General features: G+C 40.7%; 1 protein-coding gene across 2 annotated transcripts in view; it reads left to right on the top strand.

The window, feature by feature from the left end:
- The window catches only part of LOC134003496 (zinc finger MIZ domain-containing protein 1-like), a 110,450-nt gene that overhangs the window by 78,227 nt on the left and 18,110 nt on the right, over window positions 1-14,113 (top strand). The window contains exon 5 of one of the 2 annotated variants that reach the window (XM_062442718.1): window positions 1,142-1,247. In XM_062442718.1, the coding sequence (XP_062298702.1) occupies window positions 1,142-1,247 (106 nt within the window). Of the gene's footprint in view, window positions 1-1,061; window positions 1,248-14,113 lie in introns of both variants that reach the window. The other variant, XM_062442719.1, reaches the window with a different exon arrangement.

Here is a 14,113-nt window from a genome sequence, read left to right as displayed (position 1 = left end):
CTGTACTACCTCGGGGCTTGAGTTGAACTTCGGAGTGTGACAGCAGGATTGCAGCTATGAAAAAAGTCAGGGAGAGGGAAGAATCCATCTCTAGTGATGCACGGTGGTCCGCACAGGCCTTAGTATGTCCTGAAGGACTAAATGTCTTCAGCGTGTCTCTTTGAGCTCATAATGGCGATGGTAACTCGAGGCAACGTTTGCTACATAAGGGCGATTTACATCACGTCCTGTGGCATGTTGATGTTGCTCTTAATGTTTCCTCTCAGTCAGCGTCACAGTACTAGAGGCCACATTTTCTCTTCACCTTGCTGTTCTCCAACTCACATGGAACTCATAAACATGTTCTGACTTTATCCTTTAAGTTGAACCGGACCTTGCTGCCAAACGACACCCTTATATAACAGTCAGAATCAGGGCAAATGCTCAGTCCTTGAATGAATTTAACCACCAGTTTGGAGCTGTATTGAATTGTTAACTAATCTGTGGATGAATTAAAAATGAATACCCATTTCAGACCAAGATTACTGCATTAGCCCTAGACATGATGTATTATTCCTGATTATTTATCTGTTTGTTAGCTAGTAGGACCTCTGAAAATCTTGGTCGCAGATTTCTATATCATTTGGTAAGATAAAAACAAATTTGAGATGAAACAAGAAGAATTGATGAAGTTTCTTGTGCATATGTAAAAATGATTTCTATGATTTCAAAATAGATGTTCATTCAGATGTAGATTAAAAAATGTTTTCTGTTCAGATAATAAAATATTTAAATGTGTGTAGCGTTGGCAAAGGTATGTGAGCACTTTGTAGTTATAACTACTGTCATTTATCTGATAACGGAAGTGCCATTTCTGTGACCTTTAAAATAACAGATAGTGTTTTGGTCAAGTAAGTCAAGTAATTAATTAGCATCCTTTTCAAAAATGTATTTAAATTTGTATTATTACATCTTTATTATCTTTAATATTGACCTATATGTATAGTAATATTCACATGATGTCACGGATATGCTAAGGTTTTCCAAGAATTAACAATACAAAAATGCTTTATCTCACAAAGATCCTGTCGAAATTAACTTTGGACCATAATGAATATCAGCCATTGTCCTGACTGAGTTGGGTTTGTGTCGTCGTGTTCAGGTGGTCAGCCGCGTAGCAGCACAGCAGGGCTACGACTTGGACCTGGGCTACCGGCTCCTGGCTGTGTGCGCTGCCAACAGGGACAAGTTCACTCCAAAATCAGCAGGTAAGACCAGAGTTTTCTCAACCGCCGTCTCAGGCCATCTGGCCATGCTGGCCTGAACGGGCTCAAAGTTCCTGTCTGCATTCTTGGCAGCATTTCATGATACCCACCCATTGCTACTAGACAACAGAAGAGCCTGGTACTACAGAAAAAGTACACCTGGCTGTGTTAAACACCATTTTGAGTACATCCATTGGTCGCTCCATGGTTAATTTTATGCCTGACCTTTTAAGTTGCTTGTACAAATGATTTATTTGTTCATTGTAGGCATTAAATTATATTTTTATATGATTTTCTGCACGATATATAGTCCAACCATATCTTTTTGCTTTTGTTTTTAATATAGCAAAATACCTTTTCCAATATCACTCAATAACTGAGCATTACCCTATAATATATAGTACCAGTCAAAAGTTTGGACATGCCTTCGTACTTAAATGAGAAAGTGTCTCCAACCTTTTGACTGCTACTGTACTCATAAACTTTCACTTTTTCATGTCACATCTCACAGAACCACATCTCGATTTGTTTTCTCCACTGGAGTTTTTAGACAAAGTGCAGACAGCAAAATGTTCCATTTGTCACGCGCGACAAAAAACTGTATCAGTGATGATTAGTTCCTGTTTTCATACAGCACTGTCATCTCGGTACAGTGATGGATTATTTGGACAGATGTAGACTGCTAAATGTTGTTATCAAGCTGGTAAAAAAAAAGCATGCTGAGCCAGGGTGGGAATGAAGACGTATAGGCTGTCAGCAGCTCTGTAGATAACAGGAATATTTTGTGCTCCTTTACAGTTCTTGATTTGTGGTTTCCACCTGTCTTGGGTTACGAGGAAAGCGGGGTTGTGCAATTGCTTCTGTGCGCTCGGCCTCTCTGCTGAGCTGCTTTAAGTCGACCAGGACATGAAAGTCAGACCCACATGTTGTTCAAATTTTCACTTTGTTTGCTTTTTCTGATTTATGGCGTTCATGGTTTCATATGTAATATGTTATATTAGGCTTCAAATCATGCGATGTCACTCTTGTGTCAGCCACAGGAGAGGAATCACTGTCAGCAATTAACTTGCACCGCCAAATGTTCTAATTCTACTTAATGCTAAATCAAATCTCAGACCCTACTTTACGGGCTTAGATAAGATTGCCAATTGATTCTCTGTCTGAATAATTTCGTGCAACAGTAGTCATTTGGAAAGCGGCGAGTACTCGAGTCTAGGCAGCATCCCAAAGTGCATTTCATGGACAATTATGTACCTGTATGTGCATGGATATTTTGAGAGGAGAGGCCTGTAGAGAGAGAGAGAGTCAATGGACACCACTGTAGAGCCTCTGCATTCTCCAGCAAAGCTCCCAGAAGCTCTAGAGTGGAGGCCCCAGTTGAGGAGGTTGTTAAGGAAAGAAAGCCCTCTCTGGCAGCCAGGGAGATAGCTCTTAAACGACACTCCCCCCAGGGCCCCAGGGGTAGGACCCACTCCCCGACATCCAGCAGGGCCGTTGCCGAGCGACGGGGGAAGGGAGGGAGTCACATGATGTGGCCAGGATGGTGGCAGCAGGTCAGCCATCCAACACCAGAGACAGACGAGTCAGTGTCTGCCGTTCACTGAGGAGCTTATTAGAAGCAAGGAACAAATCTGAAAAGCAAGATCAGTTCTGTGTAGGAGTACATGGGAAGAAGTGAAGTTTTAATTGAATACTGTGTCCCCTGCATGATGTTGCTTTGACAAAAATTCACTTAGCCAAAGCTGCCAGTTTTCTTGGATGTAATCCAAGCTGAACTTCCAATTTCTGCTCAGAGCAGAAAGTCCTTTTCAAATTCTCAGTTTAGTCATAAATACGACAGTCTGCCATTTGTTGCGTGACAAGGTTTTTTTTGTTCCGAGAGAAACTGTTCCACCTCATGTTTTTTACTTATCTCTGGCTTGTACAGCCCAAACCCTGGGAGTTTTTCTTAAAAGAAAAAAGTGTCCTGGGAGCATTTGAAGCCAAATCTTGTTTTCATAACCACTGGCCGGCTCAGTCACATCATGCGTCTTGTAATCTGCTCTGAAAATCTATGTTGAAAGTGGGAGGGGTAAAAAAGCCAGATATCTGAGCGGTTCTGTCTGCCACAGAGGACATTAGGTCAATGGATGAGCGCTAATAAGTAAATCAGATTTGGTGTCCCATTTTAACCAGGCCTAACTTGTCGTCGAGATGTCTTGGCTCGGACACACAGCGTGATCGAGCTATTACATTTCTGTTATGTCATCTAAATTCCTATTCCGAACATGGGAGAAGATTGAGGGGGGAAATTGTGCTGAGGGGAGGGCAGAGCTGATTTCAGCAGTAGAAAATCAATGTTCACAGCCAACTTACAGCTGAAACAGATCGTGGCTTTGACAAATGAATTCATCATGAAGTGCCTCCAACAGTTTCAGACTTTAGCTTGTTAACTTTAAACGCTTAAAGTGCAATACTCAAAGAAATACACCTTGATCATAATGACACCACCAGTATGTATCTTCTTGCCGCAGGAAAAACTTCATTATTACCTCCTATTGATTTAATCAGTTACAGTATCTGAATTAAAGCAAAGTGAGCAGGTCAGAGGTTTAGATCCTGTTTCTTGTAACTTGGAATCAACTTAATTGCTTGTCTACAGCTGACTAGAAAAGGAAAACTCTGCACACTGTGTGGTTTGGTGATTGTACGACTTTAATAGATGTACTCAGGGGGATTGGACAGTTTTTTTTCTTCTTTTTTTTGCCTTTTTGCAAGCGGCCCACAATGCACAGAAAGAGCTGGGGGAGGGGCATCTGTCTGCTAGTAGTGACCTCTTTGTGAATGAGATTAGCCTGCTCTATTAATCTGTGATTACTTGGACTGTCTTACCACAGGGCAAAGCCAAGCAGGTGGAGCTTCGGTGACATCAAAGTAAGGAGATCACTCTCTCGGTGTGGATAAACTCATTAGGGCCTCCCCTCTTGCTCTGACCATCACAGGTTATATTACAAGCCTGTTTCATCCGTGTCACACCCCTCCTGCTCAACTGCAGTGGTTCAGTCTCGTTCGAGAGTGTCGACAAAACGCTTAATCACGTTTTTTCGTCCGAGCGGGTCAGAGTGGCACATTCCCGATCGTTTGCGCCTGAGCAAGCTCTTGGAATTCCTCTGCTCTAAAGAGTGAAAGGAGGCACCAACTCATAAGAGGGGGCACCAGTCGAAGTTTTTCAGCTCCTCGAGCCGTTCATTCTCTCATGTAACAAACGCCTGGTAAACCGGCTATTCAGCAGATAATTAGTTGGGCTTCAGCTTTGCTCTGTCAGGCTAGTTTGTCTCTACACTCGTTTTACACACGTAGGGCCATTTGATCATTAGATAATGTGGGTTGTAGTTAACAGTGTCAGCATGATTCAAATATCTAAGCAACACAGTTTTTGTCCGTTGTTTCATCTTGTTTTGGCAGTGGGAGTTTTAACAGTGACTATAGAAACAGTTTTTTCTAATCAGTTCATGCATGAAGTGCAGGATCCAGTTGAAGAGGGGATGTTACATTTGTTTGCACTTGTAGATAAAGATAAGACAACAGCTTCATACCATAAATCTATACAGAACATTCATCTTAACAGTCAGTCAAGATAATATCAAGTTTATACGACCAAAAATGACACGTTTGAGAAGAAGGCTCAACATATTATACACACTGTCCTTAAACACTTTATTTTAGTAAGAAAGAAATTCCACACTTAGACCTCACAGAAATTCTCTCTCTAGAAAAAAAAGACTCTTAAGGTTAAGATGAACATTTTTCAAGTGTGCGGTGAAGCTTTTACTCTTCCACTGAAGTGGTTAAAGTCTTTAGTATGCTAGAGTGCAAATCTAATATAAATTTCCCTCTAAACTGTAGTTTTAAGTACAGATCATACAGCGGCTTTTTATGGTGCCTTTCAGTGAAGTGGTGCTTAAGACACAGAGGTCAGACATGTTGTCATGTGTGGAAAGGTCTGCGATTTTGCACACAATACAGGGGTCGGATACACACACATTGGCCTCTAAAGCTGTAATTTCCCTCCCCAGAGCTTTCCACACCAAAATGTTTTTTTCTGTCTGTCTCTCCACTCAGTGTGCTTCAACATATAGTTTAGCTGTGGCTTTTCCTAAATAGAGAATGACACAGAAGTCTGAAAACACTGTTGGTGGCCGAGACTGTGTCAGACAGTCAGATTAAATTGAAGGTTGTAAGAAATAAACAAACATTAACTAATCAGATTTAAATGCAGATTTTTACACAGAATTGGATGTAAGCTTTATTTCAGAGAGTGATGAAGCAGCCATGGTTCCACAGGTGGTGTCTGCTATTATTTTCATCCAAGAACTGAAACCCAGTCTAAGGATGAGTGTTTACTTGCTTCACCCACAATGTAAACGTATACGTCTGTATTAAGTCTGTCAAAACAAAATCTTCTGTGATGGAGTACCATACACATTCCTTCAAACATTACAATCATAATGGGTCTGTACTATTATTTACAAGTTTAAAAGTCCACCACAAAAACAGCCTTTATTTTGCAGTTTGAAAGTGCAGAGAGACAGAAAACAGAGATAGAGAGAGCGTTATGAAATGCAACAGATAGGATCTTAAAAAATCTTAATCGCTGGATTATTTCTTTAAACAAAAAATTGTAACAGTAAGACACCTTCTCATGTATATTCTTTATATTTCCAATATTTTGTATCCTCTCATTAGTCACTCTATTCAAAACCGAGATGTCGCATATTTATGCCAGCTCCACTACATGAAATGCAAATATTCTACTGTAGCTGTCTTGTGTAATAGCTTATACCCATTTCTCCAAAATATCAGTGCAGTACATTTCTTCTTTGGAAGCTTCTGGGTCTCCACTTGAATTTACAATAAAGTTCTGAGGATTTGAACAAAGCTTGGCTGCAACATATTGGATTGTACAGATGGACCGAGGTTAAAGGCTTATGGAAGTATGTGCGCCTGACTCTTGTCACAGAGGCTACAAATCTACACTCTGTCCACTTTGGACAATTTCTGTGTTTTACACTGCATGGTCAAGTGAAATCTTCCAGCCAGCCGTGATTGATGTGTTAACTCGCAGTAAGGGTGCCGGGCTGAAAGTCACCCACCGTGCACTTAGCTGATAGTAAATACCAGGAGAGCAAATACGGACAGGAGAGACCAGAGATAGGAGCTGTTGAGCATTTCTGACCTTCCTTGCTTGTAGTTGCAGCAGTTATTATGTCTATGGAAGCGGGAGGTGATTGGTAGCATCTTCTGCCACTCCATATGGCTCTGTAATTTGCAGTGCAAAAGAATCCGGTGTTTGCATATCACAATGAATTTACATTGTACCTCATGTCTCTAATTAAATGTTTATTACTGTGTTTAAGCCACAGATCAGTTGCACTAATTTGACACTTGAATTGACTCGCTGCTGGTGAGCACAAGTATTTTTATTTGCGGATGACAATAGATGCTCCAGACTGCCTCAGGTGGTGTGTCTAGCCACAGTTTACATGTTTTATAGGTGTGTAATTATTTATCCAAAAGCTTACCCGGGCCCATGTGCTCTGAAAGACAAATGTGGTCTAATTGGCCCCTCCTTCCCTGATTCCAACCCTCTGCACATCAGGAAGCCACAATACCCAGCCTCCTCCTCCTCTTCCTCCTCCTTGTCCTCCTCCTCCTCTTCTTCTTCTTCCATGCCCCTTAATTACAATGACTATTTTGATGGATTAAGTCAACTGTATGCAAAGGCAAGGTTTGGGGTCTGAAATCACTGCTTAATGTACCCACCTGAACCATTTCTATCGCCACTTTTCTGCAGCATCTCCCTTGCAACAAATGTTGCTTTAAATGAATTGATTGAGGCTTCTTTTACTCGTTGCTCTGGACCCGGGCCAAGATACAGGCTGTCTAGCACATTAGGCACCACCCCCCTTTGCAAGTTTGAAATGTGAGCTGCCTGCATTTTTTTTCCTCTCCTCTCCTCTCCTCCCTCCCTCCTCCCCTCCCCTCCCCTCCCTCCCCTCCCTGTCTCCCTTCTGGCGAAGTGGCTGTGGCTGCTTCTGTGTGATGTGTGTATTGGGAGAGCAAGCAATGGATCACTAGACAGAAAAAGAAGATACATCAATAACAGCTGCATACATCCGAGGTGAGGAGATAAGCATTTGGTTCTCTCTCTCCCTCTCTGCCTGTCCTCCCACCTTTCTCTGTATCTGTCTCCCCCCCTCCCCCCTCCCCCCTCCCTGTCTTTAACCCTTTACTGCTGCAGAAGCCGGCTCCTAATTTTGCTAAATTATTTGTGGCGCTACGTACCTTTCTTCTTCTCTGACCACAAACGTGCGTCCTCCTCTGCTCCTTGTGGCTGTTAGTACCTTATGAAGTTTCTTTTTTTTTTCTTCTTTTTTTTCCTTCTTTTTTTTTTTTTACAGCTTATCCCTCTTTTCCCTCTCATTGTCTCTGGGGTATTTGTTGCTTGAGTGCAAAGAAGCCAGTGGCAAGTACAGCAGGAGCCCATTAGCAATGACTCCATCTGTGATTGGTTTTGCCTGCGAAACAGAGAGAGCAGCCATGAATAATTGATGTGTATTGTGCAGTCAGTCACTGGACACGCAGGGAGAGAGGAGAGGAAAACAGAGAGAAGCTGCTGCCCTGAGACACCAAGGGAAACGAGGGGAAAGAGGGAGGGAGAGGGGGGGAGAGAGGAAGAATGTTACAGAGAAGAGAGGAAGGTGGGAGGGATAGAGAGACACAGAGAAAGAGCTTTAAAATAGCTGCTGGCTTCAGTAGTGCAGAGATTAAGGCTGCCCTGTATCGCCTTCGCCTTTGTTCTGCTGTTGCAGATTCGTTTCTAGACACATGGGTCCCCCTTTTTTCTGTGCAGTGAAGAGTGAGGAATAAGCAGGGACATTGCTGGAGTTAGCCTGGTTGAAATGCTGGTGGCATTTTAGACATGGGAGGGGGAGACTTCACTGCTGTGAATAGGACAGATCTGCGAAGCTGTGAGCTGTCAAAAGGAGGAGACAACAGTTAAAGAGGGTTGTGTTTGCAGGGGGTGTATTCAGTGACAAGAAGGAAGGTGGATCTGCTGTAGCTGCTGCTGAGAGCAACTTCACATTATTTCACCCCTGGGAGGCAGACGGTGGGGGTTGGGGGGGGGCAGATAGAGGTTTGATTCCTGCATTGGTGGGTGCAGACGGGCACCCTGCCACGTCTTAAACTAACGGAATGGGGTTTGACAGTATGACGAGTGTCTCGCAGCACCCTGCGTGATAGAGTTGCAACAGCTGACTGTTGCATTTGACCCACTTACACCTCACACAGAAGGGGTCAAAATGGCCTTGATTATCTCTCTGAGTCGCGCTGACCTACTTGAGGCAGCGTTTTCAGCGTAACTCTTGGCAGTTTATCACACCCACTCTCCTCGGTGCCACACAGCGTAACCAGCCAGGCTCACTGAAGAGATACGCACAGATTTTCAGTGGCTTCAGTGATTTGGTGTTTCTTATGGTTCAAGGGAGTTCCTCATCAGGAGCAACAGGTTTAAATTCGATGTGTTAAATTGCGTGACAATGCTATTAAGCAGCTGTTTTGTTCATGCAACACTTAAAGAATACTAGACCAAACTCTTTTGAGTATAAAATTCTTTCTGGGTGTAGTTTTGAAAGGTTTGTACCTTGCTCCTTCAACGAGGACAGTAGCTGTAGTGAGCTATGATTCATGACACTTACAATGGATTCCAATGGATAACCAGACTCACAGCCAAAAACAAAGTATCAAAACATCCATAGAAACTTCTCAAGCCACTCTGTCAGCTTAATCCACTTCTCAATCTGTTGATCCATTTGTTCAGCATGTTCAAACACTCATAGTTTCTCCTCAAACCTCCGCTGGAATCATATTTGGTGATTTAGTGGTGAAGCGTCCCATTGTTTGGAACATACTGAACATACACATGAATAACTGAGAAATGGATTATGCTGCTGGAGTTTTATATACGTGTATATATATATATATATATATATATATATATATATATATATATATATATATATATATATATGTGTATATATATATGAAGACAATTTATTTTTCTTCAAGTGTTGGACACCATTGAATCCAAGCATACTACAGCATATACAGAGTATTCCTTAAATGAATGAGTTCCTGTTTAAAAGAAAAGTCTCTCTCTACTTATTAAAAACTATATATATTAAAAAAATATATTCTGGCATGTGTGTTTTACTCTATTGTTCACTTGGCTTTCCCTCCACCAAGAAGGCTTTTGTTTAGCTGTGCAGTAAAGTCCTGGTTTGGGAAATTATTCAATGATTTTTTTTTTCCTAAAATGTTTCTGTGGGACAGTTCCCAACATGCTAAGACAGGCGAGGTTTTGCAACAGGCAGTGTTGGTAAAGAGATGTCTGGCTAGCTGTACAGTACTCCACAGTTCCAACTATTCATTACTGTTGTTTTGTCAGCTTCAATGAATTTCTTGTTCTTTGTATTGGAGATTCTTGTTACTTCCACCAAGTTGTGAAATTGCGCTGACCTTTTCTTCTGAAGTTTCTCGATACGATTCCAAATCAAACTAACAGCAATCGGCATCCAGGAACAGTTGTTGCTATTGTGTATTTGCAGAACATGCCGGCTCTTTTCATGTGGCTTTAATGAAAGAACATCCAGCCGTAAGTAATTACAGTATACACTATGTTTACACATCTTGTTATATTGTAATCATCTAATCAAACCCCCAAAATAGGATTTCGATCATATTTAATATTGAATTCTCTAAAGATCAGACGTTGGAGACAAAAATAAATTTAGTTTCACATAGCCAGTCAAGAGATCAACATTTCTAACTGAAAAAACGGAATATATGTCCATGGTCTGCGTTTTCTAACTTAGCGTCTGAATCATATTTGCTAGATACTGCTGGATATGGTCTTAAAATATGATTTGTCAATGGTGGGGGTGGTACAGCATGAAGTGGATCATGCATATATTTGGGTTAACGAACTCAAAATAGTCCGTTGAAGTTGAGATTATTGTGAAAACTCAATAATGTTTTTGAAGAAACCAGATTTTGCTTACAAACTACTTGCTTCATAGACATGTAGAAGTCATATTGAGTGTCACAAAAATGTTGCTTATCAGAGCTTTGAAACCTGTATTGAAATGCCTGCTGAAATTATAGGTAGATTTACCTCCTCACATAAATGTTGGGGAAACAAAGGCCTCCACCCATTCGTTATTCCTACTGTGCATCTTGTAGAGAACACACCATGAGAAGAAATCAGTGGGTGTACTTTTATTGTAACGTATGATAAATTTACAGGTGAGAAATAATAATAAATAATAATACATTTAGTCTTTTCTGTCAGTTGTGGAAAGCACTCCACTTAATATCTATCTACAGCATAGCATGATGCCTTCTGCATTATAGAAATGGAGTAAAGGCCGTTTGCACTCTTTTAGGTGGGTTGTTCAGACAGCCTGAGAGTGGTGAAAAGGTGCTTTCAGAGGTCGGATAAGGGAGATCTATATGTGCAGAGACACTTAACAGGAAACCAAACACCAGAGACAGTAATGAGAAGTTAAAATGTGAGGTATTTTTGAGCTGCACCCTACTTACCAATCATTTTCCATCGTGCCACTTCTGATCAAACATTGTTGACTGCTCTGATAAAGTGCTCATTCAAGTCTTGCAATGATATGAAATCTTTTTTTATAGATTCAAAATCCTTATACTGACTGCACAGGTACTATAGTCATTTTTGCACCTTGAGATTTCAAACGTGTGACATATTAACCCTTTAATAACAGCTTTTTGTGATTCTATTTATCATTCTGCACGCTTTAAGTATTAGTCATTCTCTCCCCTTCTCAGTGGCTTTTTAGAGACTCCATAAGTTGTATAATTGATGTACAACCTGATATATGTCAACCATCTATTCACCTCAGAGGTTTGTGTTTGGACAAGGGAGGGACTCAATGAAATGTCTGTGCTTCATTCACTGAATATCTTAGAAATGTCTGTAAAGTCCAGTAAAATGTAAAATTTGAACCCTACAGAAACCAACTGCTGCAGGAGGTGTCAGTCTGACTCAGGTACTGGTTGTGTGTTGAAGTGCTGCAACAGGAAATTCATACGCATTGGCTGGATCCAAACCAAACCATCCTCATCACAGTCTGTACATTCTGTCCACACATTGGACTGTGTAGATGTGCAATACATGGAATGACATCAGATGTGCTTTTTGGTTGGTCATTTAGAAGAGCTGCGTGGCTGCTGTTGTGTTGTCTGTCAGAGTTTTACAGTATGAAGCATGTCACACATGGTGTTTTGTCATCTTGCCTGCATCATAGTTCACACTTATGTATGTTCTCTGCTGTTCATTAAAGCCATTAATAATCTTAAGTTTATACTTTTTTCCCCTCTTGATGGTTTGAATGTTAATTTTACCCCCCCCCCCCCCCCCCCCCCCCCCACCCCACCACCTTCTCATTTCAGTCAAAAAGCAGTTAGAGTAGTAAGAGTGTGTGTAGAGTAAGAATAATTTGATGAAACTAATGATCTCAATGTAAGTGGCAAAATGAGAAAAAAACATGGCATATGAAAGGTGTACATTGAAAGAACAGAAAATGTAACAATACAATTCAGACTGTATAACATAAATTACCTTTTTACAAATACACCAATAGTCTGAAATACAGAATATTTAATAACAGATCAAATCAATATTGAAAATGTAATAAATCTAGTATGAAGTAATAAAATGAATATATGAATATCAAAAAATACTCAAACATGCGATATATACAGAAACATACAGTAAAAGAATGAGCTTTGAGTTTCATTGTTTCCATTTGGCCTGAGTGTTTATCACGAAGAAGGTTTTTATTCAAATCCTGATCTGTTGCACATATGGATGACTCTAATGAGCCTAGAGGGGTGCCAGGACCCGACCCAGGTTCCTCCAGTGTTTGTTTTCACTGTACTTCTAAGATGAGGCTTTGACCCCAGGCCCACTGTGAAAAGGTCACAGGTGAATCAGCCACCAGCGTATGCCACTGTGACACTACCGGCCCTGCCCAGCACCCTGAGGTGGGCACTAGTCTGGGCACATCTGCTCCGTGCCTAATTAGTATCATTGTAGACAAGAGCTTAAGGCTGGGCCTTCGTTAATAGCAGCCTGTTGCTCAGGGAAACAGTCTGGCTTCGGTAAGCCGCTTCTTTGCAGGTCTGCTCAGTTGATAATCTGCGCACGGTTAGCGCACGGTTAAAAACACACTCTGTGTTGGTGGAGTCTGGTTCAACGAGCGGTTGGCAGAGTTTCAGAAATTTCAGTGTAGTCAGGTAAAAGTGGCATCAGACAATCTGAATGCAGAGTTTTTTTGTGTGCAAAATGTAATAGTCTGTGGCACACAAACATTTTGCTTTACCTCATTTTAATCAGTAAATATGTTTTCCCCTTCTTAAAAGACCATTCTGGTGTTTTAAAGTTTGAACTCCTCAACCAATAAATTGGATGATATAAGCTGAGTATTGGTTTGTATGCCAGCAAGTTAGTAACAAGAAATTGCAGTATAGAAATACCAAACCAGGTTTGAAGTAATTTAGAAATCATCAGTACATCCCCCAGAGAGCCCTGAGAAGTTGATTTTTACTGTCAAATGTCCTGATTAATATGTATAAATATCAATACTAGTTTTGGCTTTGAAAATCCAGTATCAGTCAGGCTATAATATGAAGTTTATTGTTATATAACTTGAGAAACATTTGCTACAGTCAACATAAAACATACATTTAGGATTTAAAAGATGAAGATGAGAAAACAAAACAGAAAAAGGAACAAGAGCTAACATTTGTCAGTTGTTAGTTTTATGATGCAGTGCATTTCAAATCCATCTGCACTTAAACTGCATTTACCAGCAATGATGTTATGACTTCGATAAAAATAGGTGCAGACCTGATGTTCACTGTGATGAATTACACAACTCAAGCTAGTTTGTTTTCATGCTATATGGAAATAAATGTAAATCACTGAATGTCTGTAATGGTAGGAAAAATGCATCCAAAATCTAAAACACAACATTATGGTTGGCAAGTTTGATAACTGTGGTGTAAAGTATGCGTGTGTGATTTGTAGTACGTACAAAATCACTGGTCTGGTCCTTTAAGGGAGCTCCAAAACTTGACCTCAGAGAGTTGAACGGACTGTTGCCAGCTTCTGAATTAAGACATAAAGATGTAGGTTTGGAAGGAGTTTTGCTCCCAATCAGCTTATAGTAGCAGGAAGCGACATACTGTAAACTGATTGAAGGCTGAATGTTGTTTGGATTTAATGCACAAGGAATTAATTCTCACCAGGGGGTTGAAATGCTATAGATTTCCACCTTCATGCTTTACAGGGTCCTTGAATGGCATGCCCTGTTTTTAATGAAGAGATTTGTTGCATGTGCCAAGAGGGATTATCTTTTAAAACACTGGCCTGGTTAGGGCAAAGGCTGGCTCCTGTGTTACCATGACCAAGAAATGACAGTGATGAGATCTGCATAAATCATCCTGAGATTATCGCATATACAACATCTTGTTCCAGGTGGTATTCACTTAGTGATAAATGGATTTCGTACATACATACAGTATATACATACAGTTTAATCTTTATCGCAAAGCTGGGAACACAGATTTTATGTGAAGATAAAAACTCTTATCTTTGACATTGATTTTTATTCAGGATTCCTACATTTTTGTCATATATATATATATAGAGAGAGAGATAAATTGGCATCCCAAAGAGGATAGCTTTATACTTGAATACTGAACCACAGAAGTTATTTCAACAGCATGCTTGGGAC

Source organism: Scomber scombrus, chromosome 21 (assembly GCF_963691925.1).
Source record: "Scomber scombrus chromosome 21, fScoSco1.1, whole genome shotgun sequence".
Lineage (NCBI taxonomy): Eukaryota > Metazoa > Chordata > Actinopteri > Scombriformes > Scombridae > Scomber > Scomber scombrus.
The sequence above is the reverse complement of the archived record's forward strand: the minus strand, read 5'-3'. Positions and strand labels throughout refer to the sequence as shown.